Here is a 27128-nt window from a genome sequence, read left to right as displayed (position 1 = left end):
AATTGATTATTTTTTATTAACTCCAATATGCAAAATTATTGTCTCCTCAAGTAACTTTGTATATACTTTTGCAGCTGCCTATCCTGAAGAAATTGGTGCCAGTGTTCCTGTCACTCTTGAAGAGCTTAAAGGCTTGTTATATAAACCCAAAGAAGGTGATTGGGGAGCCCGTTCTGCAGTTGAAGAATGTGAACGCATCATTCAGGGAATTGATCAACTCCTTACACTTGGTATAAGTTTAATTTCTAATTGTCAGCTTAATTGGTGTGTAGGAACTTAAAACATTGTGGTTCAGTTGTGGTTTACTTAAGATGTTTGGATATGATTTTCTGAAAACTTTGCGTATTTAACTTGCTTTAACAGAAATAGCTGTGCCATTTTGTGCTCCAGTGGATCTCCATGCGTACCCATTGTACTGTACCGTGGTTGCGTATCCAACAGACCTGAGCACTATCAAGAAGAAATTGGAAAACCGATTTTATAGGTAAATTTTATTGGGGAAGTTTTTTTTAGCTTCTTGATGGAGAAGTTAATTACTGACCAGAATAGAGAGGGTGAACTGTACTTTCAATTACAGGCTAAACATGGTTATTGTGAGAGCCTGTAAGGTGCTTGATCTTACTGGTCACTGCTGTCAACTGTACATTATATCTTGCTGTCAGATAAACTATCAAAGTTGGGATTTGGCAGAAAGCCATTCCAGGTGATTCATAAATGTCTGAAATAGCAGGTTGCTAAGTTTGCCAGTGAGAGCCCATTCAGAATACCAATTTACTCATCACTCTGTCTTAGAAACATAGAAAACCTACAGCACAGTACAGGCCTTTTGGCCCACAAAAGCTCTGCCAAACATGTCCATACCTTAGAAATTACCTAGGGTTACCCATAGCCCTCTATTTTTCTAAGCTCCATGTACCTATCCAAAAGTCTCTTAAAAGACCCAATTGTATCTACTTCCACCACTGTTGCCAGCAGCCCATTCCTCGCACTTATCACTCTCTGTGTAAAAAAAAACTTACCCTTGACATCTCCTTTGTACCTACTTCCAAGCAGCTTAAAACTGTGCCCACTCATGCTAGCCATTTCAGCTCTGGGAAAAAGTCTCTGACTATTTACACAATCAATGCCTCTCGTCATCATGTACACCTATCAGGTCACCTCTTATCTTCTGTCGCTCCAAGGAGAAAAGGCCGAGTTCACTCAACCTATTCTCATAAGGCATGCTCCCTAGTCCAGGCAACATCCTTGTAAATCTCTTCTGCACCTTTTCTATGCTTTCCACGTCCTTCCTGTATTGAGGTGACCAGAACTGAGCTCAGGACTCCAAATGGAGTCTGACCAGGGTCCTATATAGCTGCAACATTACCTCTCGACTCTTAAACTGAATTCCTTGATTGATGAAGGCCAATGCACCGTATGCCTTCTTAATCACAGAAGTCTTGTTCTCTCTTCAACAGACTGGAAAGTCTTGTCTGATAATAAGAACCTCTCAGTTCTTCTCATTGCTGGATGCTGGCTGCTCCTTGCCCAGCAGTCCAGGGAGTCAGAAGCTGATAGCAGCAGCCATCTGCTCAAAGGGAATTATCGTTGTTGAGTTGTCCTCACCCTGGTGCCCCTTCACGTCACCAAGATCTGGGACTCTGTTTGGCCTCATTTCATTGCTTTGAATTGAATAGTGAATGGACAGACCATTTCATCCTCAGGCATTGTCTTTGCTCATTCCAACATGCAAAATCCCTTTGTCATACATCTAACAAGGAAAGGCTGTGAGCAGGGACCCTATTCAGCCCTTACAGAGCTAGCCAGAAACATTTACTTTATTGTTAGCAACTGAATGTGATACAAGGAAACGAGGCTTATAGATATATTTTGCAAAACTTTAGCAAAGCATGTCTAGATGTGCTGGCTTGTTTTGATGCTTCCTGGAATACTGATAATGGAAGGCATTTGTCTGTCTAACGTTGGAAGTTCTGTGAGTACCTTTTGCTTTGTGTGTAGCTTACTGTTACAGTTGAGACCCTTCTAGATTATGCTGCAATATAGGCAATTGGTTACTAACCCTGTTCATTAATTTCCTAATAAGAAAAGGGAGTAATTACTGCTGTAACTACCAGTGGTGCAATGGATGATTCAGCCCTATGTTATGAATGAACAGATGTCATGTTCCTTTTTTGAGAGAAGAAGACAGAACATTGTTCATGTAGAGTGGGTACAGAAAATGTTTCCACTTGTCTAGAGGACAATGCAATAGAGGATTATCACGAAAAAATCCAACAGGGAATCCAGAAGAAACTCCTTTGCCTTCAGCATGTTGAGCATGTGGCTCTCACTGCCACAAGAAGTGGCTGAAATGAATAAGTTCGAACTTAAGAGGAGCAAATGTGAAATGGTTATCCTGATCAATACAGATGAGGAAGAGCTGTATGAGACACTTGTGGAGCACAAACACTAACATAGTTTGTTTGAGGTTGATGATTAATTTTTAAACTGTACCTCAGATATAATCCTTTGATATTTTAAAAATTATTTCTTCTGCAATGGATTAGGGCAAGAGCTTTGTTCATTTGGTAGTTGAATTTATTGTAGTTACGCCATTAACTGGAATTTGAATTACAGGACAATTTCTGGCCTCATGTGGGAAGTAAGGTACATTGAACATAATGCTAGAACTTTCAATGAGCTTGGCAGTCCTATTGTGAAATCTGCAAAGTTAATTACAGATGTCTTACTACAGTTTATTGGGTGAGTTAATGGCTACTTTATGCTTAAGAACATACACTAAGTGTAGATGTTTCTTATAATGTTTCATATGTACTTTGGTTTAGTATTTACTTATGGTTTTCATTTATAGGGATCAGAGCTGCACCAGTATCTTAGAGTTATATGAAAAAACTAAGACAGAAGTATTTAGTGGTGATGAAAATGAAAAGGTAATCATTCTTACCAAATGTTTGGATCATTAATCACACTATTATCTAGAGTTACTGTCAATATAATTTGCTTCAAAAAGATTAATACTTATTTTCTCAATTGCCAAATACAATAAAAAGCAATTGTGAAATACAGGGTGATTCCATCTTTACATATTTTCTTGCAGAAAATCGAAAGCTGATTATTTAACATGAACATTAGAAAATAGTAGGTCTTACCTCTTTTTCTGTACAAGTTTTCCTTAACTTTTAATTCCATTAACCTTTCAAAGTACCTATTTCCTCTTTCATACCTGCAGTAATCTAGCTTCCACAACGCTCAAGACTTGAGAATTCTACCAGTTCACCACATTGAAGTTCCTATACACCTGGGTTTGGAATAACTGCCTCTTTGTGACTCTGTCCCCTCTTCAAAATTCTGCTGCTCAGCAGAAGCATATCAGCACCTACCTTGCTGATTTCTAAACCACTTGGTTCTATGCTTTTGATAGAAACTGTCCTTGAGCCTGGCGGTATACACTTTCAGCTTTTGCATCAACTACCCAATAGGAGAGTGAAGAAGACAGAATGCCTGTGGTGGGTAAAGTCTTGTATTAGTAAGGCAGTGAGAAGTATAACCAGTCCATACAGGGCAGGGCTGGTTCCTGTCATGTGCTGAGCTGTGTCTACAATTCTCTGGAGTTTCTGCAATCATGTACAGAGCAGTTGCCATACAAAGTCATAAAGCAATCAGACAGGGTGCTTTCTGTGGTGCATCGATAAAAGCTGATAAGAGTCGACAAGGACACGTAGAATTTCTTTAACCTCCTGAGAACATTGAAATCTACAGAACATTACGGGCAGACCATGTATCCTACTCTAAAGACTGCCTAGAATTACCTTACCTCATAGCCCTCTATAATTCTAAATTGGAGTTGGATGAACTTAGGATCATCTGGGAGACAGAGCATTTGATAGACATGACTTTTGAGCAGGTTGTTACACCTAGAATGCAGAATTCAGGGAGTAGATGGGTGAACACCGAGAGAGGTAAAGGGAGAAGAAAGTCAGGGCAAGGTCCCCCTGTGGCCATTTCCCTCAGCAACAGGTGAACCCCTTTTGGATACTGCTGAGGGGAGTGAACTAACTGGACAAGACAGCGGCAGCCAGACCAAAAGCACTGTGGTCTGCTCTGAGCCTCAGAAGGGTAAGGTGCGTCAGGCAAAGCAATAGTCATAGGGGACAGTAGTTATGGGGGCAGATAGGGGATTCTCTGGCAGCAAAAGAGACACCAGGGTCCAGAATGTCTCTGAGTGGTTGCAGAATATTCTTGAAGGGGTGGGTGAGCAGCTGGAGGTCGTGGTACATATTGATACAAATGACACAGGCAGGAGAGGGGTAGAGGTCCTGCACAGTAAGTTAAGGGAGTTAGGAAGGAGGCTGAAGAGCAGGACCTCCAAGGTGATAATCTCCAGATTACTCCCAGCGCGATGAGCTAGGGAAGGTCGGAACAGTGCAGATGAATGAGTGGCTGAGGAGACAGTGCAGGGGCAGAGTTTTAAGTTCTTGAATCATTGGAGCCTTTTCTGGGGAAGTGGTGACCTGTAGAAGTGGGACAGGCTGCACCTGAACAATAGGGGGACCAACATCCTGGTAGGGCGGTTTGCTAATGCTATTGGGGAGAGTTTAAACTAGATTTTTGGGGGAGTGAAGAAGCAAAGGATGGGGTGGTTGGTACACAAATAGAGAGAGCTTGTAGGCAGGTCATGAGGAAGGATTGACAAAAGATAGAGCGAAGAAGCACTCAGCAAAATGTTTTGAGATGAGCAAACACGAGGAAATCTGCAGATGCTGGAAATTCAAGCAACACACAGAAAATGTTGGTGGAACACAGCAGGCCAGGCAGCATCTATAGGGAGAAGCGCTGTCGACGTTTTTGGCCGAGACCCTTCGTTAGGACTAACTGAAAGGAAAGATAGTAAGAGATTTGAAAGTAGGAGGGGGAGGGGAAAATGCAAAATGATAGGAGAAGACCGGAGGGGGTGGGATGAAGCTGAGAGCTGGAAAGGTGATTGGCAAAAGTGATACAGAGCTAGAGAAGGGAAAGGATCATGGGACGGGAGGCCTAGGGAGAAAGAAAGGGAGCACCAGAGAGAGATGGTGAACAGGCAAAGCGTGATGGGCAGAGACAGAGAAAAAAAAAACAAACAACTAAATATGTCAGGGATGGGGTAAGAAGGGGAGGAGGGGCATTAACGGAAGTTAGAGAAGTCAATGTTCATGCCATCAGGTTGGAAGCTACCCAGCCGGTATATAAGGTGTTGTTCCTCCAACCTGAGTGTGGCTTCATCTTGACAGTAGAGGAGGCCATGGATAGACGTATCAGAATGGGAATGGGATGTGGAATTAAAATGTGTGGCCGCTGGGAGATCCTGCTTTCTCTGGTGGACAGAGCGTAGGTGTTCAGTGAAACGGTCTCCCCGTCTGATATATTTAGGTTTTTTTCCCCTCCCTTTTTTTTCTTTCTCTCTCTGCCCATCACTCTGCCTGTTCTTCATCTCCCTCTGATGCTCCCTTTCTTTCTCCCTAGGCCTCCCACCCCATGATCCTTTCCCTTCTCTAGCTCTGTATCCCTTTTGTCAATCACCTCTCTGGCTCTCAGCTTCACCCCACCCCCTCCGGTCTTCTTCTATCATTTCACATTTTCCCCTCCCCCCCTCCTACTTTCAAATCTCTTACTATCTTTCCTTTCAGTTAGTCCTGACGAAGGGTCTCGGCTGAAAACCTTGACAGCGCTTCTCCCTATAGATGCTGCCTAGCCTGCTGTGTTCCACCAGCATTTTCAGTGTGTTTTGAGATGTGTTCATTTTAATGCAAGGAGTATCATAAGTGTGCTGGGTGCATGGAATGCACTGCCAGTGAAGGTGGTAGAGGCAGATACAAAAGGGTATTTAAAGAGGCTCTTAGATAGGTAAATGGAGCTTAGAAAAATAGAGGGCTATGCGGTAGGGAAATTCTAGGCAGCTTCTAAGTAGGTTACATGGTCGGCATAACATCGTAGGCTGAAGAGCCTGTAATGGGCTGAAGATTTCCTATGTTTCCATGTTCCTATCTAAGGGTCTCTTAAAAGACCCTATTGTATCCACCTCTACCAATGTCACTGGTGGTGCATTCCATGCTCCCACCACTCTCTGTGTGGAAAAACTTACCTCTGATGTCCTACTTCAGACACCTCAAAACTATGCCCCCTCGTGTTAGCCATTTTAACCCTGGGAAAAAGCCTCTGGCAATCCACATGATCAATGCCTCCTATCATATTTTAACCTCTATCAGGTCACCTCTTGTCCTCTGTGCTCCAAGGAGAAAAGGCCAAGTTCACTCAACCTATTCTCATGAGGTATGCTCTCCAAGTCCAGGCAACATCCTTGTGAATCTCCTCTGCACCCTTTATGTAGTTTCCACATCCTTCCTGTAGTGAGGTAACCAGATCTGAAGGCAGTACTCCATTTTAGGTCTGACCAAGGTCTTGTATAGCTGTAACATTATCTCACGGCTCTCAAACTCAATTCCACAGTTGATGAAGGCCACCATACATCTTAACAACACTGTCAACTTGCACAGCAGCTTTGAGTGTCCTTTGGACCTGGACCCCAAGATATCTCAGATCATCCACACTGCCAAGAGTCTTACCATTAATTAATATTATATTTTGTCTTCGAATTTGTGCTACCAAAATGAACCAGGAAGTAGAGGCATTGGTGAGCTTTCTTGGTCAAGATATAAACGGGATTTGATCAGACATTTGGTGATTTTCACACTTAGAAACTTGAAGCTTTCATCCCCCTCAACCTGAACATTGTTGATGTATAGAAGAATGTGCACTGTCCACCTGCCTGAAGTCAATGATCAGCTCTCTTATCATGTTGACATTGAAGGAAAGGTTGTGTGTAGATGCACATTTATTTCCGTGTTATATAACTATTAAACGAACCCATACTTTGTGACCATTTCTGCTTTGGCTTATGTAGAAGCAACATTTTGGAAGCCATTCCCATTCATATATTCATTCCCACTGATACTATGCTTGATTAACTACCTCAGTTATGAAAAGAGGTTAGAAAAGGCTGTACTTCATTGGAACAGAGGAATTTGAGAAGTTATTTTAAAAAAAAAATCAAAGAAAAAATTCCTTATGTCAAGTGAATCAATAACTAAAAAAGAATAGATTTTTAAGCTATTGATAAAAGATTTAGAGGAGAAATGAGTTGAAATCTTTTATTACCTTTCGCATCCTATAATGACGTTGGGAAAATCTTAGAGTTGACTAAGCTGATCTATTTTTCTAAAATTTAAATTAATTACCATAGTATTGATTTATGCTGAAGTATCAATTACTCTTTGTAACAAGTCTATAGCTGTCCTTAGTTACTGTTCCAGACATCATTCATCTGTATCAATATTCAGAATACTTCTCAGAACAAGTTGAGATTGCACCATGACTAAAGAATTTGCTATTGACTAAGTAAACATATCGTGTTTTGTTGTGTTTTGCAAACAAGTAAGGATTGCTGCAAGTTTTAAGTAGCTTTAACAGGAAGAAATTCCTTGCATATGTGACTGGATGTGCAAAATATTTGATATTATATAACACAAGAGATTTTGCAAATCCGAAAATCCAGAATAACACACACAAAATGCTGTGGTCTGCTTTGACAGGCACCTTTACTGTGTTTGCAACAGACAAAGCAAATGGCCATCTATTTTAATTTTACTTCCCATTCGCATTCCAACATGTTGGCCCATTGCCTCCTCTGTTGTCACAATGAAGTCACTCTCAGATTGGAGGAGCAACAAACCTCTCATTTCTGTCTGGGTGTCCCCCAACCTGATGGCATTAACATAGATTTTTGTAACTTCCAGTAATTTCTTCCCCAGTCCCCTTTCTCTCTTTCCGTTCCTGATTTTGGCTCACCTCTCACTGCTTCCCATCTCATCACCTTCCTCCATTGCCCCTCCTACCACTGGTGTAGCTAATGTTCTTAATTAAAGGAGGAGGGGTGGTGTTACGAGTCAGGGAAAATATCATGGCAGTGCTCAGTCAGGGCAGACTGGAGAACTCATCTAGTGAGGCTTTTTGGATGGAAATGAGGAATAAGAAAGGTATGACCACATTAACGGGGATGTATTACAGACCACCCAACAATCTGCAGGAGAACAAAGTTGTAGAGAAAACACAGACTGTTGCAAGAAACACAAGGTTGTGAAATAAGTGATCTTAACTTTCCACTTATTGACTGGGACTCCCATACTGTAAAAGGACTAGATGGGATTAGTGTTTGTCATATGTGTTCAGGAAAGTTTCCATAGTCAGTTCATTGAAGTACCAGTGAGAGAGAGCGCAATACTTGATCTCCTATTAGGGAATGAGACAGGGAATGTGACAAAAGTTTGTGTAGGGGAACACTTTGCATCTAATGATCATAATGCCGTTAGTTTCAAATTAAGTATGGAAAAGGATAGATCTGGTCCACAGGCTGAGATTTTAATTGGAAAAAGGCAAATTTTGACAGTATCAGAAAGGATTTGGCAAGTTTGGATTGGCACAGGCGGTTTTCTGCCAAAGGTGCACTTGGTAAGTGGGAGACCTTCAAAAGTGTCATTTTGAGTGAACAAAGCTTGTATGTGCTCGTCAGAATAAAAGGAAAGAATAACAGATATAGGGAATCTTGGTTTTCACGAGATATTGAGGCCCTAGTTCAGAAAAAAAAGAGATGCGTAATATTTATAAGTAGGAACAGATGAGGTACTAATGGAGTATAAGAAATGCAAGAGAACACATAAGGAAGAAATCAGCATGGGGTTGCCCTATGGAGAAAAGGTGAACAAGAATACCAAAGGGTTCTACAGATATGTTAAGAGCGAAGTGAAGTAACATGGGATGGTCGAGGAGGGTAAGAGGTGGGGGGAGAGATGAAATAGAGAGCTGGGAAGTGATAGGCTGAAGGGAAATGGGCTAGGGGGAAGGTGGAGAATTATGGGAAATAAAAGAGAAAGAAAGGTAGGGCTGGGGGAAAAAGAGAGAGAAAGAGAACCAGACTAAAATTATAGATAGGGATGGAACAAGGAGAGGGGCAGGGGTATCAACAGAGGTCCATGAGTTGAATGTTCATGCCGGCAGGTAGGAGGCTACCTAGGCAGGAGATAAGGTATTGGTCCATCAACCTGCGTGTGGCCTCATCTTGATGGTAGAGGAGGCCATCTCCCCCCCCTCCCCCAACAGCATGCTGGATCCCAGCCTTGACTCCGAGCTGGACCTCCACGCGCTGCCGTCTCCCCTTCCCCCACCACCACGCTGCCATCTGATGTTTCTGAGCCTGAGGTTCAGTCACTGGTTCCTGGGCCCTCAGGGACTTCAGTTTCCTCTCACCCCCACCTCTTCCCCGCAGACTCTACCAGTCTCCCAACCCACTCGGACCAGAGCTCTCAACCCTGCTGGGTCTTCACCATCCCCTCCGACCTTCCTCTCTCTGAGCCTGAGTGCTCTGTCCTTAGTAAGGGCCTCACCTTTGTCCCTCTTTGCCCTTAGCTCAGTGAGTTCCGCGTGCACCAGGACGTGGAGCTCTTCTTCCACCGGCTCTGTCTTCGAGCCCACTTCTTCGGTAGGAATTCTCCCACCCCCACCGATGACCCGTTCTCCAACCCTCCTCCTCCTCATGGACTCCCCACCCAGAACTTCTACCCGCCCTGGATCTGTTTATCTCTAATTGCCGTTAGGACATTAACCGTCTCGACTTCACCACCCCTTGCTCCAATTCCAACCTTATCCGCTCTGAACGTTCTGCTCTCCATTCCCTCCGCAACAATCCCAACCTTACCATCAAACCGCTGATAAGGGGGGTGCTGTTGTCGTCTGGCGCACCGACCTGTACATAGTGGAGGCATGGTGACAACTCGCTGACACCTCCTCTTATCTACCCCTGGACCATGACCCCACCAGGGAGCACCAGTCCATTGTCTCCCAAACCATTTCCGATCTCATCAGCTTCAGAGATCTCCCATACGTGGCCACCAAACTTATAGTTCCCACACCCCGCACTTTCCGTTTCTACCTCCTACCTAAGATTCACAAACCTGCCTGTCCAGGCAGACCCATTGTCTCTGCTTGCGCCTGCCCCACTGAACTAATTTCTGCCTATCTCGACTCTGTTTTATCTCCCCTTGTTCAATCCCTTCCCACCTATGTCCGTGATACTTTCCATGCTTTACATCTCTTCAACGATTTCAAGTTCCCTGGCCCCCACCACCTTATTTTCACCATGGACGTCCAGTCCCTATATACCTCTATCCCCCACCAGGAAGGTCTCCAAGCTCTCCGTTTCTTCCTGGATTCCAGACTTAGCCAGTCACCCTCTACCACCACTCTTCTCCGCCTTGCGGAATTAGTCCTCACCCTTAACAATTTCTCCTTTGGCTCCTCCCACTTCCTCCAAACTAAAGGTGTAGCCATGGGCACCAGCATGGGTCCTAGCTACGCCTGCCTTTTTGTCGGCCATGTGGAGCAATCCATGTTCCAGGCCTACACCAGTATCTATCCTCCTCTTTTCTTACATCATATCGACGACTGCATCGGCTCTGCTTCCTGCACACATGCTGAGCTCGTCGACTTCATTAACTTCACCTCCAACTTTCACCCCGCCCTCAAATTCACCTGGTCTATTTCCAACACCTCCCTTCCCTTTCTAGATCTTTCTGTTTCTATCTCTGGAGACAGCCTATCCACAGATGTCTACTACAAACCTACAGATTCTCACAGCTACCTAGACTATTCCTCCTCCCACCCTGTCTCCTGCAAAAATGCTATCCCTTTCAATTCCGCTACCTCTGCTGCATCTGCTTTGAAAAGATGAGGCCTTTCATTCTAGGACAAAGGAGATGTCTTCCTTTTTTAAAGAAAGAGGCTTCCATTCATCCACTATCAACTCTGCCCTACATTGCATCTCCTGTATTTCACGCACCTCTGCCCTCACCCCATCCCCCCCGCCAGCCCACCAGGGATAGAGTCCCCCTGGTCTTTACTTATCACCCTACCAGCCTACAGATCCAATGTATAATCCTCGGTAACTTCCGCCACCTCCTACAGGATCCCACCACCAGACACATCTTCCCCTCACCCCCCACTCTCAGCTTTCCGTAGGGATCGCTCCCTACGTGACTCCCTTGTTCATTCATTCTCCCCACTGACCTACCTCCAGGCACTTATCCCTGCGAATGGAAGACGTGCTACACCTGCCCCCACACTTCTTCCCTCACCACAATCCCAGGCCCCAGGCAGTCCTTTCAGGTGAGGCACCACTTCACCTGCAAGTCAACTGGGGTGATATGCTATATCCGGTGCTCCTGATGTGGCCTTTGGGGAGACCCGCCACAGATTGGGAGACCATTTCACTGAACACTGGCACTCGGTCCTCCGGCGGTGGTGGGACTCCCTGTGGCCACACACTTCAATTCCACCGACCCCTCCCTCTCTGATATGTCTGTCCATGGCCTCCTGTACCATCAAGATGAGGCCACACGCAGGCTGATGGAGCAATACCTTATCTCCTTCCTAGGTAGCCTCCTACCTGCCAGCATGAACATTCAACTCACGGACCTCCATTGATACCCCTGCCCCTCCCCTTACCCCATCCCTAGCTATAATTTTAGTCTGGTTCTCTTTCCCCCCTCACTATAATCTTCCCCCAGCCATACCTTTCTTTCTCTTTTATTTCCCATAATTCTCCACCTTCCCCTAGCCCATTTCCCTTCAGCCTATCACTTCCCAGCTCTCTACTTCATCCCTCCCCCCACTTCTTGTCCCCCCTTGACCATCCCATGTTACTTCACTCCTGATGAAGGGTTTTGGCCCGAAACGTTGTCAGTACCTCCTCCCATAGATGCAGTCTGGCCTGCTGAGTTCTGCCAGCATTTTGTGTTTTTACTTGAGTGATAAATTAGTTAACTGGATCACCAACTTTGCAGATGACACCAAAGCTAAGGGTGTAGTGGAGAATGAGAAAGACTGTCTGAGCTTGCAGAGGGGTCTGGACCAGCTGGAAAAATGGGCTGAAGAATGGCAGATGGAATTTAATGTAGACAATGCGAGGTGTTTTCAATTTTATTGGGTTTTCAATAAACCCAACCAGGGTATTTTGTGAATGGTAAGGCACTGAGGAGTGTTGTAGAACAAAGGAATCTGAGAATACCGGTCCATAATCATTGAAAGTGGCAGTACAGGTAGATAGGGTTGTAAAGAAAGCTTTTGGCATATCGGTCTTCGTAAATCAGTACAGGGGAAGGGATGTTATGTTGAAGTTGCGTAAGATGCTTATGAGGCCTAATTCAGAGTATTGTATGCAGTTTTGGTCAGCTACTTACAGGAAAGACAAATAAAGTTGAATGAATACAGAGAAAATTTAGAAAGGTGTTGCCAGGAGTGGAGGACCTAAGGAAAGATGAGTAGGCTATGACTTTATTCCTTGGAACGTGGAAGGCTGAGGGGAGATTTGATAGAGATATACAGAATTATAACAGTTATAGATGGGGTAAATGCAAGCAGGCTTTTCCCACTGAAGTTGGGTGGGACTACAACTAGAGGTCATGGGTTAAGGGTAATAAGTGAAAAGTTTAAGGGGAACATAAAGAAAAAGTTCTTCACTCAGAGGATTGTGAGAGTGTGATATGAGCTGTCAGTACAGGTGGTAGATTGGAGCTCGATTTCAATGTTCAAGAGAAGTTTGGATAAATTCATGGCAGTGGTATGGAGGGCTGTGATCCAGGTGCACGTTGATGGGAGTAGTTTAAATGGTTGGGCATGGACTAGATGGACCAAAGGGCCTATTTCTGTAGTATATTGTTCCATGACTCTATAACTCCTCCCTCCCTTTCTCTCATTGTCCACTCTGCTCTCCTATGAGGTTCCTCCTCCTTCAACAGTACTTGGAGCTATGATGTTGTGGCCAGTGCAAATACTTGGATGGCTCAGGGGCACTCTAGCTAGGCTTTAGATGTTTCAGAAATGACGAGGGAGGCAAAAGAGGTGGGGGCGTGGCACTGCTGACCAGAGAAAGTATCATGGCTGCAGAGAAGGAAGAGTTCATGGAGGGATTGTCTACGGAATCTCTATGAGTAGAAGTTAGAAACAGGAAATAACTCTTCTGGGTGTTTTTATAAACCACCCAGTAGCAGCAGGGACATTGAGGAGCAGATGGGAAGACAGATTCTGGAAAGGTGTAATAATAACAGGATTGTCATGGCAGGTGATTTTACTTTCCCAAATATTGATTGGCATATTCCTACAGCAAGAGGTTTAGATGGGATGAAGTTTGTTAGGTGTGTTCAGGAAGGCTTCCTGACACAATATGTAGATAAGCCTACAAGAGGAAAGGCTGTACTTGAATTGGGAAATGAACTGGGAATTGAATTGGGAATTGGTGTCAGGTCTCTCAGTGGAAGGGCATTTTGGAGATGGTGATCACAGGAACAGACAAGTTAGGAAAGTGTTTAATTGGAGTAAGGGGAAATATGAAGCTTTCAGGCAGGAACTTGGAAGCATAAATTGGGAACAGATGTTCTTAGGGAAATGTATGGCAGAAATGTGGCAAATGTTCAAGTAATATTTGCTTAGTGTTCTGCATAGGTACATTCCAATGAGACAAGGAAAGGATGGTAGGGTATAGGAACCGTGGTGTAGAAAGGTTGTTGAAAATCTAGTCAAGAAGAAAAGAAAAACTTACAAAAGATTAGAAACATAGATTAGGGCCCACAATGCTGTGTCAAAAGTGTACTTACTTTAGAAATTACCTCGGGTTGCCCATAGTCCTCTATTTCAAAAAACAATGATAGAGATCTAGAAGATTATAAGGCTAGCAGGAAGGAGCTTAGGAATGAAATTAGGAAAGCCAGAAGGGGCCATGAGAAGGCCTTGGCGAGCAGGATGAAAGAAAACCCCAAGGCATTCTACAAATATGTGAAGAGCAAGAGGATAAGATTTGAGACAATAGGACCAATCAAGTGTAACAGTGGAAAAGTGTGTGTGGAACCATAGGAGATAGCTGAGGTGCTTAATCAATACTTTGCTTCAGGATTCACTATGGAAAAGGATCTTGGTGATTGTAGAGATGACTGGAAAGCTTGAGCATATAGACATTAAGAAAGAGGATGTGCTGTTGCTTTTGGAAAGTTGGATAAGTCTCTAGGAACAGACACCATATACCACAGGCTACTGTGGGAGGTGAGGGAGGAGATTGCTGAGCCTTTGACAATGATCTTTGCATCATCAATGTGGATGGGAGAGGTTCTGGAAGATTAGAGGGTTGCAGATGTTGTTCTCTTATTCAAGAAACAGTAGAGGTGGCCCAGGAAATTATAAACCAGTGAGTCTTACCTGAGTGTTGGTAAGTTGATGGAAAAGATCCTGAGAGGCAGAATTTATCAACATTTGGAGAGGCATAATATGATTAGGAGTAGTCAGCATGGCTTTGTCATAGGCAAGTCGTGCTTTACGAGCCTGATTGAATTTTTTGAGGATGTGACTAAAAACATTGATGAAGGTAGAGCAGTCGATGTAGTGTATATGGATTTTTGCAAGGCATTTGATAAGGTACTCCATGCAAGGCTTATTGAGAAAGTAAGATGCATGGGATCCAGGGGGATGTTGCTTTGTGGATCCAGAACTGGCTTGCCCACAGAAGGCAAAGAGTGGTTGTAGACAGGTCATATTCTGCATGGAGATCGGTGACCAGTGGTGTGCCTCAGGGATTTGTTTGGGGACCCTTACTCTTCGTGATCTTTATAAATGACCTGGATGAGGAAGTGGAGAGACAGGTTAGTAAGTTTGCTGATGGCAGGAAGGTTGGAGATGTTGTGGATAGTGTGGCGGGCTGTCAGAGGTTACAGTGAGACATCGATAGAATGCAAAACTGGGCTGAGAAGTGGCAAATAGAGTTCAACTCAGATAAATGTGAGATGGTTCATTTTGGTAAGTCAAATATGATGGCAGAATATACTATTAATGAAGATACTTGGCAGTGTGGAAGATCAGAGGGATCATAGGACACTCAAAGCTGCTGCATAGGTTGACTCTGTGGTTAAGAAGTCATACAATGCATTGGCCTTCATCAATAATGAGATTGAGTTTAAGAGCCGAGAGGTAATGTTACAGCTATGTAGGGCCCTGATCAGGCTCCACTTGGAATACTGTGCACAGTTCTGGTTACCTTACTACAGGAAGGATGTGGAAACTATAGAAAAGGTACAGCATAGACTTACAAGGATATTGCCTGTTTTGGGGAGCATATCCTATGAGAATATGTTGAGTGAACTTGGCCTTTTCTCCTTAGAGTGAGAGGATGAGAGATGACCCTATAGAGGTGTATAAGATGATGAGAGGCATTGATCATGTGAATATTCAGGCTTTTGCCCAGGGCTGAAATGGCTATCATGAGGGGGCACAGTTTTAAGGTGCAGAGGAGATGTCGGGTAAGTTTTTTACACAGAGTCCGATAGGGTCTTCTTACAGACTCCTGGATAGGTACAGGGAGCTTAGAAAAATAGAGGGCAATGGGTAATCTTCGGTAATTTCTAAACTAAGTACATGTTTGGCACAGCATTGTGGGCCGAAGGGCCTGTATTGTGCTGTAGTTTTTCTCTGTTTCTATGTTTCTAACACTTTATCTTTTTCACCTATCACCTCCCAGCTTCTCACTCCATCCTTCTACTCACTCACTTGCCTTCACCTATCAACTGTCAAGTTGTACCTTTTCTCCTTGCTTCACTTCTTAATCTAGCTTGTTGCCCCTTCCTTTCCGGTCCTGATGAAAGCTGTATGCCTGAAACATCAACTGTTTATTCCTCTCCATAGATGCTGCTTGACCTGCTGAGTTTTTCCAGCATTTTGTGTGTTACTTTGCACATTATTTGACTGCAGCAAGTCATATACAGCTACTTGCAGTTAAGTGATAAATATAGTTTTCAAAACATGCCTGAATAAACTTATTTGTGAAATATTAAAATGTTAACCTTGAGTTATTTAGATTATTAATTTATTTTTAAATAAAATTAGGCTTCAGAGTTGGATTCTGATGCTCCCGGGACCTCCTCAGACACAATAGTGAGTGTACAAGTGCAAGTTTAAAAAAATACTTCCTTGCATTATTTTACTATTTTATTAGACTGTCTTTCATTCATCTAAGTTTATGTATTTCTTATATAAGAATACAGTGGATTCTAGTTATTGGAACAATGGGTCTAGTATATTTTGGCTGAACTTAGTGGCTGCCTCAAATAGCCAAAGTTTCATGGAAATAGTTTAAAAAGGTATTTTAAAAAACAGGCAAGCTACCATTTAATTGAGTAACAAATTATGTAATTAAATGAAATATGGAACAAATTAAAACATTATCTACAGTACAGGCAATCCCCGGGTTACGAACGAGTTCTGTTCCTGAGTCCATCTTTAAGTTGGATTTGTACGTTGGTCGTAGTATATAGTATATATTTTACCTTTTTATGCATATAAAACACTTAAGATAATTCCAATAATTAAGCCACTGCGTTGCTTAGGAATAATTGTAGCTTTCATCAGGGCAGGGCCTTTCACACGCTCCATTATTCTCACTTTATCCTTTAAAATTTTTCCGATCGTTGACCGACTGTAGTCCAACGCTTTTCCAATGACCGTTGACATTTCAACTTTTTCCAAACGTTTTATTATTTCCACTTTATTTTCAATCGTGGTCATTTCCTGTCAATGGAACAGAAACACTGCGGGCAGCGGGTCCCGACTTCCAAGCTCCGCCGGGTCCTAAGAACCCCCGCACTGAATTCCCCTGGTCCTAAAGTCCACTGCACTGAAACGGATTAAATGGGACAAGTGGGGACTGTTCTGGGTTTTGGTATTTGATCCTCCACAATATTCCGCGTGGGAATTTAAACTGGAGGTGGCAGTGTTTTTTTTTTAATGAGGTCGTGTTGCGAACTCAACATCAACCTGGCACGAATGGAGAGCGTGTTCGGCAGCGGTCTGTCACTGGATCAAACTCGGGAACTTCAGTTCTCGAGCCCAGCGCTGATCTCACTGTACCTCCAGCTGACCGGAAAAGGGGGGGGGGCGGGGTCAGGATGAATCTTGCAAATGTAACACTTAACCAACAGGCTGGTATATGTCTAGGGGAAAAGGAGATCCAGCCATACACCAACCCCACCTCCCGTACATGCAGGTGCTGTGAGAATCAAGTTTATGCCTCGCGCCCGCACACAGTATCAAATTCACACCAGATACCGTTATGAAATACACTTTAAAGAGTTTACTAAAACTAAAAGAGTACTAGGCAATACAATATATATGAAAGAAAAGAAAAAAGCAAAAGGCGCCAACTTATCAAAGTTCAGTCAGTTTAGTGCACATCGTTGGAGCTCAACCATCGAATCATTCGACCCCTCGTCGCTCGCCTCCGACCTCCACGTCTTCACACCCGGGACCACCCCCGGTGGTCAACCAAACAGTGCAGTGTAAGTCCACCTTCCTTGGCGTCTTCCTCCCGACTCTTCTGAAAAGACCGCGAAAACCAACCCCCATCCCCAAGTTCCCAGCCTCACAAGACAAAATAACATTCCCCATTGGTTAACAAATGAATACAATCCCCATATCAGCAAATCTAAAGCTAAACAACTGCGAGAGAAACACTTATCAGACAAAGAAGCCATTTTGAGTAACATACACAGGACATTGTACATTCTCCCCCCACCAGCAAATGTCATGCCCTCATGGCATTAGCAGAGTTCCCCAAAGCTTCTTGCAACACACAAAACCCAACCCAGGTGTAGAAATCAGAGACATAACTACCCAGAGAAGTAGAAATCACACTCGGTTCTCCTGGTACCACATATGTCAACCGCTCCAGGGAGCACCTACTTCTCTGAGATCTCCATACCCCTTCTGCCGACCCCTCTGCCTCACTGGGCTCCCTCTTCACCTGCGAACCCACTGTCTCGGACACCCCAGGTCTACCTGACAGACCCTCACCCTCTCCCTCACGAGGGTCCTCCCTCACCTGAGATCCCTCCGGCTCACGCTCGGGTTCCACCGTCTCTCCCCCCAACGCTGGCTGACTCTCCATCTGACCCTCAATACCTTCCCTGCTCTAACCCAACTCAGTATGGGAAAGGCCAGGAGCCTCCTCTTCTGGTACTGGAGCGCCAGCGAATGGGAATAGGGGCCACTCATCTGAGTCGTCATCTTCCGAATCGGTATCCATTCCCGGGTTAAGGACCCATCCCTGCTCTTCAGCAGCGGCCTCTTCCCTCGCTCTGTGCCCTCGCAGTGTCCTTGTACTAGGCGCAACCTCCCACTCTGGCTCCTTGCCCACCCACACCGCTTGGCCCAGGGGCAGCAGGTGATTCCAATAGAGCACCTTGATAGGCCCATTCCCATCCTCAGGTTTCACCTAGTAAACTGGTAGATTCGGCATCTGGCTCTCTATTTCATAGGGGCTGGCCGGCCATCGATCTGCCAACTTGTGCTTACCAGGGAGTCCCAAATTCCGTAAAAGGACCCGGTCGCCCGGCAATAATTGGGCAAATTTCACCTTTTGGTCATACCACATCTTATTCCTCTTGATTTTGTTTGGTAGCTGCCGCCTCGGCCAACTCGTACGCCCGCTGTAACTTCCTTTTCATGTCGGACACATACTTTAGATAGGGCTCCACCCCAAAACACAAGTCAATGGGCAACCTCGCTTCCCGCCCGAACATCAGATAATAGGGCGAGTACCCTGTAGCATCATTATGAGTACAATTGTAACAGTGAGCCAATTGTCCAATATGACGACTCCACTTACTTTTCTGCCCAATCTCCAGTGTCCTGAGCATGTCCATTAGGGTGTTGTTGAACCTCTCTGGCTGAGGATCTCCCTGTGGGTGATAAGGGGTAGTCCTGGATTTCTCAACCCCAAGCATAGTCAGTAATTCATGGATAAGGCGGCTCTCAAAGTCCCGCCCCTGATCACTATGGATTCGCCTGGGAAGGCCGTAATGAACAAAATACTTCTCCCATAACACCTTCGTCACTGTCGTCACCTTCTGATCCTTAGTGGGAAATGCCTGAGCATAGCGAGTGTAATGATCGATGATGACTAAGACATTCGCGGTGTTGCTGGTGTCAGGCTCGATCGACAGAAAATCCATACATACCAAGTCCAGAGGTCCCGCACTCTGCAAGTGCGACAGTGGAGCCACCGACGCTGGCAGGGTCTTCCTCCGGATGCAACGACTGCATCCCCTACAGTATTCTTCGACTTCCCCCCTCATCCGGGGCCAGTAGAACCGGTCTTTGAGTAATCCATAGGTCTTTTCCACCCCCAAGTGTCCAGAATCATGTAAGGCCTGGAGTACAGTCTGCTGATACTCCTCCGGCAGGACCAGTTGCCAACGGCGGGGTTGGTCCAGAGGCGCCGTTACCCGGTACAAGATTTGGTTCTTTAACTTTAACCAAGACCACTCCTTCAATAACAGAGGCATGGAAGGGAGTTTCGCCTTCTCGGCCAACGCCACATCCCCCTTCTCTACCGCTCTCCACACAGTGCCAAGACCTGGGTTATTTTGCTGAGCAGCTGCCACTTCCCCCGGACTCAGTTCCGGCAACTGTTTAGTCCGCAGTGCGGTCAGGTCACAGTAGGCTTGGGGTATGGCGTCGTCAAAAACCCTCAAATGGTCCACGGCTCGTTCCAGCCTCCCTCTTCCCTCGGCCTTCACGGTGATAGCAAACTGACACATCACCTTCACTCCAGGGGCAGGGACACTCTCCCACTCCTCGTCCTTCTCCTGCTCCCCCCGCTCCCGACGTTAGCACTCTTACGAACCAACACCCAGCTAGACTCCACCTCTTTACTACACCGTCTAGCTACTGATTCTACCTGCCCAATACCTTTTACCAAACTTAAGCCCCACACTAACGCGTCCCCCGAAATGCGAAAATCCACCCCGCTCACTACACAGGCATACTGCACCGGTACATCTTCCAACTCGCACCAGCTAACAATCTTATCTCTGTCCATCTCCGCACTGCTGCCTGCGCGATTCCACAGCCCCTGACAATCCAATCCCGGGACGAGCACCCCACAAATGTAACACTTAACCAACAGGCTGGTATATGTCTAGGGGAAAAGGAGATTCAGCCACACACCAACCCCACCTCCCGTACATGCAGGTGCTGTGAGAAACAAGTTTATGCCTTGCGCTCGCACACAGTATCAAATTCACACCAGATACCATTATGAAATACACTTTAAAGAGTTTACTAAAACTAAAAGAGTACTAGGCAATACAATATATATGAAAGAAAAGAAAAAAGCAAAAGGCGCCAACTTATCAAAGTTCAGTCAGTTTAGTGCACGTCGTTGGAGCTCAACCATCAAACCATTCGACCCCTCGTCACTTGCCTCCGACCTCCACGTCTTCGCACCTGGGACCACCCCCCGGTGGTCAACCAAACAGTGCAGCGTAAGTCCACCTTCCTCGGCGTCTTCCTCCCGACTCTTCCGAAAAGACCGCGAAACCCCCCCCCCCAAGTTCCCAGCCTCACAAGACAAAATAACATTCCCCATTGATTAACAAATGAATACAATCCCCATATCAGCAAGTCTAAAGCTAAACAACTGTGAGAGAAACACTTATCAGACAAAGAAGCATTCCTATCAGACAAAAGAAGCCATTTTGAGTAACATACACAGGACACTGTACACTAAGAAAAATTTAAGCCAATTACAAAGTTACACTCTGAACACAGTGTTAACAGCAAAGACTTAAAATGGCAGACAGCATTCTCCTTCCTTGGTTCGTAAGTACGAGTTGTTCGTAAGTTGGACATTTGTAACTCAGGGACTATCTGTACTGTAAAATTTGTATTTGTTTCTAATAGTTATTGATGGAGGAATTCATCCAATGTAAATTGCCACATTTTTTTGATTGACTGTAAATGAACAAAATTGGTGTGGACAACTAGTGTAGATAATGGACTGCCTTCATTCAATGTTTTTGATAATTGCACATTCCTCAAGATGATTGTTGATACCTTCAACTTTTTCATAGTTGCTAACTTTTTGAAGTAGTGAAATCATTTCATTTTCACTCACAGCCATTTCTGGCATCTCCAGCCTGAATGCCTGAAACTGCAGTGAGCAAAACAATTCTAAGTTGTCTTACTATGTATTTCTTGCCAACTATCAGTGATAAAAATCAGTAATTTTCTGAACACAGGTACATACAACTGATGCTATTTTAAAAACTGTTTGCTCTAAGCCATGCAAGTGCACGACTGTCACTAGTTAGAAACTGGTCACCAACAGTCTCCTGTCCCAATTAAGTGGCAAAGTGTCCCAAATAAAGGAAGGGAATTCCAACTATTTTTCTAGATTAGTTTTTTTTTGTAAGAGTTGTCGCAAATAAGTGGCTGCCCCGATTAACCAATGACCCAATTAACCAGAATCTACTGTACTCTTAAGCTCTGGGGTAATTCATTAATCTGCTTGAGGGAATGGTTGAGTGTTTGAGACCTATAGCATTGTGGCATTAGGCTTGGAATGAAGAGTAACGTATTCACTCTCTAAAACTTGCAACTTGTGTGGCTGATTTTTCTTCATTTTCTGCACCATCCTTTTCCCAAGATGATGCACATTCAAATACAACATCTTGCGTCCTATTTAAATATAATAATTCAATGCCAGCATTTTCCCCTGCTCAAAATAATTGTTTTTAATTGATTTTTTTTAACAGTGTCGGCTCCCAAGGCAATTGAATAGAAGATCACCATTAAACATTGACATGAATGCTTGGAAGGAACAGTGTAGGGAGTTTCTGAATCTTGTATTTCAGTGTGAAGATTCTGAACCTTTTAGACAGCCAGTGGACCTCTTCGCATATCCTGTATGTTGTACACTGATTTTAAGCTTATTTTGGTATTACTGTAATTCATCAATCAGCAGGATAACCACAAATTCAGGGTGTAATAACCCTTTCCTTTGCAGAGCAGTGCACTTTTTAAACCTGCTTCTTATGATCTATGTGGACTTGTTAATGTGATTTTAATTTTTACTGTTAAGTTTAATTAAAGAAACAAAATGTTACTTGGCAAAATTCTAGTTAGTTAATTAATCTCAGCCAAATTAATGGGTCAAATGCAATAGCAGATTTAAAAAGTAGTGATGCAGATTGAAGTAAAAAAAATGTTCATGACAGCTGAAGTTGCCAGCAATTACTTATTTGGATGGGTACATAGATGTTTGTATGAAGTATTCACTCTAATTCATATCAGTGTTAAACCTATTTACCTAAAATGAATTTAAGAATCTAAGGTAATTTCCACAGTAAACTGGAAGGAAATTCTATGCAATGGAGCCTTATTACTTTAATTTTGATTATAGTTTGAGTCCAGATTCAGGTTGTATTTATGGCATTTCTGCATCTGGAGCAAAGAACATAGAGAAGTACAGAACAGGAACAGGTATAGACCATGATGCCAGTCCAATCTAATCCCATCTGTCTGCGCATCACCTATAACCCTTCTTTTCCTGCCTGTTCATGTCTATTTAAATCCCTCTTAAACCTTGCTTTTGTATCTGCTTCCACCACTTCCTTTGACAGCACATTCCAAGCACCCATCACTTTTTGGGTAAAATGAAACTTTGCCTCATAAATCTCTTTTCAGCTATGCCCTTTCACTTCAAAGCTATGCCCTCTTGTATTTGACATTTCTATTCTGAGGAAAGTCTACTGGTGTATTCTATCAGACATAGGAGCAGAATTAGGTAGTTTGGTCTATTGAGTCTGTTCTGCCATTCCATCAAGGGTGATTTATTTTCCCTTGCAACCCCATTCTTCTGCCTTCTCCCTGTAACCTTTGACGCCCTTACTAATCAAGAAACCCACCAACCACCAGTTTAGGCCATTGAGCCCATCGAGTCCACTCTGCCATTCTGGATCCCACTCAACCCCATACACCTGGCTTCTTGCCATAACCTCTGATATCCTAACTGATCTGGAAATAATCAACTTCCACCTTACATATACCCATAGACTTGGCCTCCACTGCAGTCTGTGGCAGAGCATTCCATCGATTCACCACTCTCTGGCTAAAAAAGATTCCTCCTTTCCTCCATTCTAAAAGGACACCCCTCAATTTTGAGGCTATGCTCCCACCATAGGAAACATCCTCTCCACATCCACCTTATCTAGTCCTTTCAACATTTGGTAGGTTTTGATGAGATCCCTCCACATTCTTCTAAATTCCAGTCAGTTAACTCCTTCATTCCTGGAATCATCCTTGTAAACCTCCTCTGAACTCTCTTCAATGACAAAGCATGCTTTCTGAGATACGGGACCCAAAACTGTTGACAATACTCTTAAGTGATGCCTGACTAATTTCTTTTAAAGGCTTAGCATTGTATCCTTGCTCTTATGTTCTATTCCCCTTAAAATAAATGCCAATATTGCATTTGCCTTCTTTACCACAGACTCAAATGTCCTCTCTGTCTGGGGCTTTCAACATTCAGTTGTTTTCAATGAGATCTCCCCTTCCCCTATTCTTCAAAACTCTACCAAATACAGGCCAAGAGCTATCAAACTCTCTGCAAAGTTTCTTTGGGACCTTCTCCAATGCCAACGCATAATTTCTTAGATATGGGTCCCAAACCTGCTCACAATACTCCAAATAAGGCCTGGCCAAATCCTCAATTCCTCGCATAATTTTATATACAGTGGATTTTGGTTAATTAGGACATATCGGGACATTTTGGCCCAATTAAGCAGCTGCCCAATTAGCTGAAGTTTCATGGAAATAATTAAAAGGCATATCAAAGACAAACTGCTGTTTAACTGAGTAACAAATTGTGGATTTATTATAAATAATATACAGAACAAATCAGAACACCAAGACTATGAGTATCTTAAGGCTTTCTATTAGTTCCTAATAGTATTGATTCAGGACATTTACAAGGACAGGTGTGTAAAAAGGGTCCTTAGGATCATTGGAGACCCAGACCATCTCAACCACAATCTGTTCCAGCTGTTACCATCCGGGAAACGGTACTGCAGCTTAAAAGCCAGGATCAACACGCTCCAGGACAGCTTCTTCCACCAGGTCATCAGACTGTTAATCTCATGTTTACTTGAGTGTACTCTACATTACATTGTCTGTTCTGTTTATTATAAATTACTATGATTGCACATTGCACATTTAGATGGAAACATAACATAAAGATTTTTACTCATATATGCGAAGGATTTGTAAGAAATAGTCAATTCAATTCAATTCAAAAGAAATCATTGCTGCCGTGCCCTTGTAACTGAAAGAACAAAATCAGCGCAGGTACCTTGTGCAGATACCAAACTATCTTTATTCCCTTCCCACTTAAAGTCAGAATAAACAAATAAAATGATCAAACATCGCTGCTTTTTGAATCTACATCCATTGGCCCAAATGGATAACATTACACAAGCACACACAACTGATGGTCCTGCTGAAGAGTGTTAGCTCATAACATCGACTGTGTATTCTTTTCCATAGATGTTGCCTGACCTGCTGAGTTCCTCCAGCATTGTGTGTGTGCTGCTTGGATTTCCAACATCTGCAGATTTTTCTTGTTTGCTATTTAAGAACTGTTCATTCAGTCATATCTAATGAATTTCTGACATTTCCAAGTCTAAATGTGTGAAATGACACTGAGCAAAAAAATTCTGAATTGTCTGACTACTTACTTCTCACCAATTACCAGTGACAAAGATCACTGCTTTTTGAAAACAGTCACAACTGACACAACTTAAAAACTTCACTCTATAGTGTGCAGTTTTAGTCACCTACTTACAGGAAAAATGTAAATAAAGCTGAAGGTGTATAGAGAAAATTTATAAGGATGAGTTGTAAGGAATGATTGAATAGGTTAGGACTTTATTCCTTGGAACATAGAAGACTGTGAGGAGATTTGATAGCGGGGTAGAGATAGGGAAATGTAAGCAGGCTCTTTCCCCTGAGGTTGGGTGGCACTACAACTAGAGGTCATGGTGAAAGGTCAAGGGTGAAAGGTGAAAAGTTTAAAGGGAGTGAGGGTTAACATCTTTACTCAGAGGGTTGTGTGCAAGTGGAATGAGCTGCCAGTGAAAGTGGTGCATGCAAGCTCCATTTCAACATTGAAGAGAAGTTTGGATGGATACCTGGATGATAATGGTATGGAGGGCTATGGTCTCAGTGCAGGTCGATGGGACAAGGCAGTTTAAATGTTTCAGCACAGACTAGATAGTCTGGAGGGCCTGTCTCTGTGTAATATTTTTCTGACTATAAGCATGATGTAGGGTCTAATGTCCACTCAAGTGAACAGAACTGACACAAGTTAGAGACTGTTTAGCAATAGTCTTCTGTTCCAAATAGGCAGCATAATGAATAGAGGGAATCATGTCTATTTTCTCTATTTGGTTTGTCCTTTTAATTGTCCCAAATAATAGCTGCCCCAATTAACCGATGGTCCAATTAAGCAGAATCCATTGTATTCCTATTAGGGTCCCCCTTCAGCCTCCAATGCTCCAGCAACTTCACCTTAATATTTAATGTTCTCTAACCAAATAACATCTTGGTGAGCCTCATCTGTAACTTCTCCAATTCCTCCATGTCTTTCCTGTAGTGTGGTGACCAGATCACAGAATATTCCAGATATTGTCTAACCAGAGTTTTACACAGATACAACATGACTTCCTTTCTTTTATACACAACAGCCTAACTGATGAAGGTAACTAAGCTGTATGCCTTCCTTACTGCCATTGGGAGTGCATGGACACACCTCAAGCTCCATCTGGACATCAGTATTTCTAAGGATCCTTTTATGTTTCATCTTCCATTGCCTGATTCCTTATCTTGTATGGGTTGAAACAGTTCTTCTGGCAGGGTTTCCAGCTGATCTGTACCCCAATGAATCCTTTGCAACTTTTCTCACTATTCACAACTCTACCAATTACATGCCATCTGCAAATTTACTACATCAGCCCACCTACATTTTTATAAAAATCAGTTGTATATACTTTACAAACAACAGGGATATCAGCACCAATGCTTGCTGAATGCCATTAATCACAGACCAACATTGAGAATAACACCTCTTCACCACAATTTTGCCTTCAATGGCCAAGCTACTTTTGAATTCAATAAACTAAGTCTCCATGGACCCTACGTGTCTTCAGTCCTCCAGATCAGCCTACTGTGAGGAACATTGTTGGAAGCTTTCCTCAAGTACATTTAGACAACATCCACTGCCTTACGCTAATCAGCTATCTCTCAACTCAGCAAAACTCAATCAACTTTCTTGCACAAAGCCATGCTATCTTTCCCGATATCAGCTGATGCCATTGTCATAGTGCAAAGATGCACATGTACAATTGTACAAATGTGTACATTTTATAAGAATTAACTTGCAGTAAATGTGTTCTTGAAATTTACCTACCCCTGGAGTAAAACGAGTTTAATAATACATGGAACTCTACAGGTTAAAATGAAAATAATAGTAATTAGGGATTTTTTTATTTGATGAAAACAAGCATCTTTCAGCTGGCATATGTGCTTATGCTTCTGATTTCCTTTGTAGGACTACAAGGATATCATAGACACTCCAATGGACTTTAACACAGTAAAAGAAACCCTTGAAGGGGAGAATTATGAAACTCCTCTGGAGTTTTGCAAGGACGTTCGATTAATATTCAGCAATGCCAAAGCTTACACACCGAACAAAAAATCAAGGGTAAAAGGAGTACTTTGTTTTGGAAACTTTTGACCTACCAACCATTTGTTGGAGGAACTTTGCAATCTGAGCAGCATCTGTGTTGGGGGGGGGGGTGAGGGGAAGCATGGAGGATGGTAGGTGGGGTGGGGGAGTAATTGTCATGTTTTCAGGTCAAAATCCTGCATCAGGACTTACTGTTGATCTGTTCTTCATAGGGAGATCAGTTAGCATACAATTTTCATATTGGGTGATAAGTTGATTGTGAAGAGAATGTCACTTTATGCTAACATAATATATTGAATATATTCTTAATGATATTTTGTTCAGAAAGTTCTTCTCAGATATTTCACACCATATAAATCAAGTAAGTTTTCAGTGATTTTGAACGTATAGATCAAATTGAGTTTTTTTTATCCTAGTACTTTGT

The 27128-nt window shown here is 43.3% G+C and overlaps 1 protein-coding gene across 4 annotated transcripts in view; it reads left to right on the top strand.

Moving 5' to 3' along the window:
• Window positions 1-27128, top strand: part of brwd3 (bromodomain and WD repeat domain containing 3) — a 290623-nt gene that overhangs the window by 212189 nt on the left and 51306 nt on the right. For 3 of the 4 annotated variants that reach the window (XM_059977491.1, XM_059977490.1, XM_059977489.1), the window contains exons 30-36: window positions 75-230; window positions 364-484; window positions 2617-2742; window positions 2852-2930; window positions 16009-16056; window positions 21717-21866; window positions 26567-26719. In XM_059977491.1, coding sequence (XP_059833474.1) covers window positions 75-230; window positions 364-484; window positions 2617-2742; window positions 2852-2930; window positions 16009-16056; window positions 21717-21866; window positions 26567-26719 — 833 coding nt within the window. Of the gene's footprint in view, window positions 1-74; window positions 231-363; window positions 485-2616; window positions 2743-2851; window positions 2931-15807; window positions 15889-16008; window positions 16057-21716; window positions 21867-26566; window positions 26720-27128 lie in introns of those variants that run through there. The other variant, XM_059977492.1, reaches the window with a different exon arrangement.

This window comes from Hypanus sabinus, chromosome 8 (genome assembly GCF_030144855.1).
Source record: "Hypanus sabinus isolate sHypSab1 chromosome 8, sHypSab1.hap1, whole genome shotgun sequence".
Lineage (NCBI taxonomy): Eukaryota > Metazoa > Chordata > Chondrichthyes > Myliobatiformes > Dasyatidae > Hypanus > Hypanus sabinus.
Note: the sequence above shows the minus strand (reverse complement) of the source record. Positions and strands in the feature narration are given on the sequence as shown.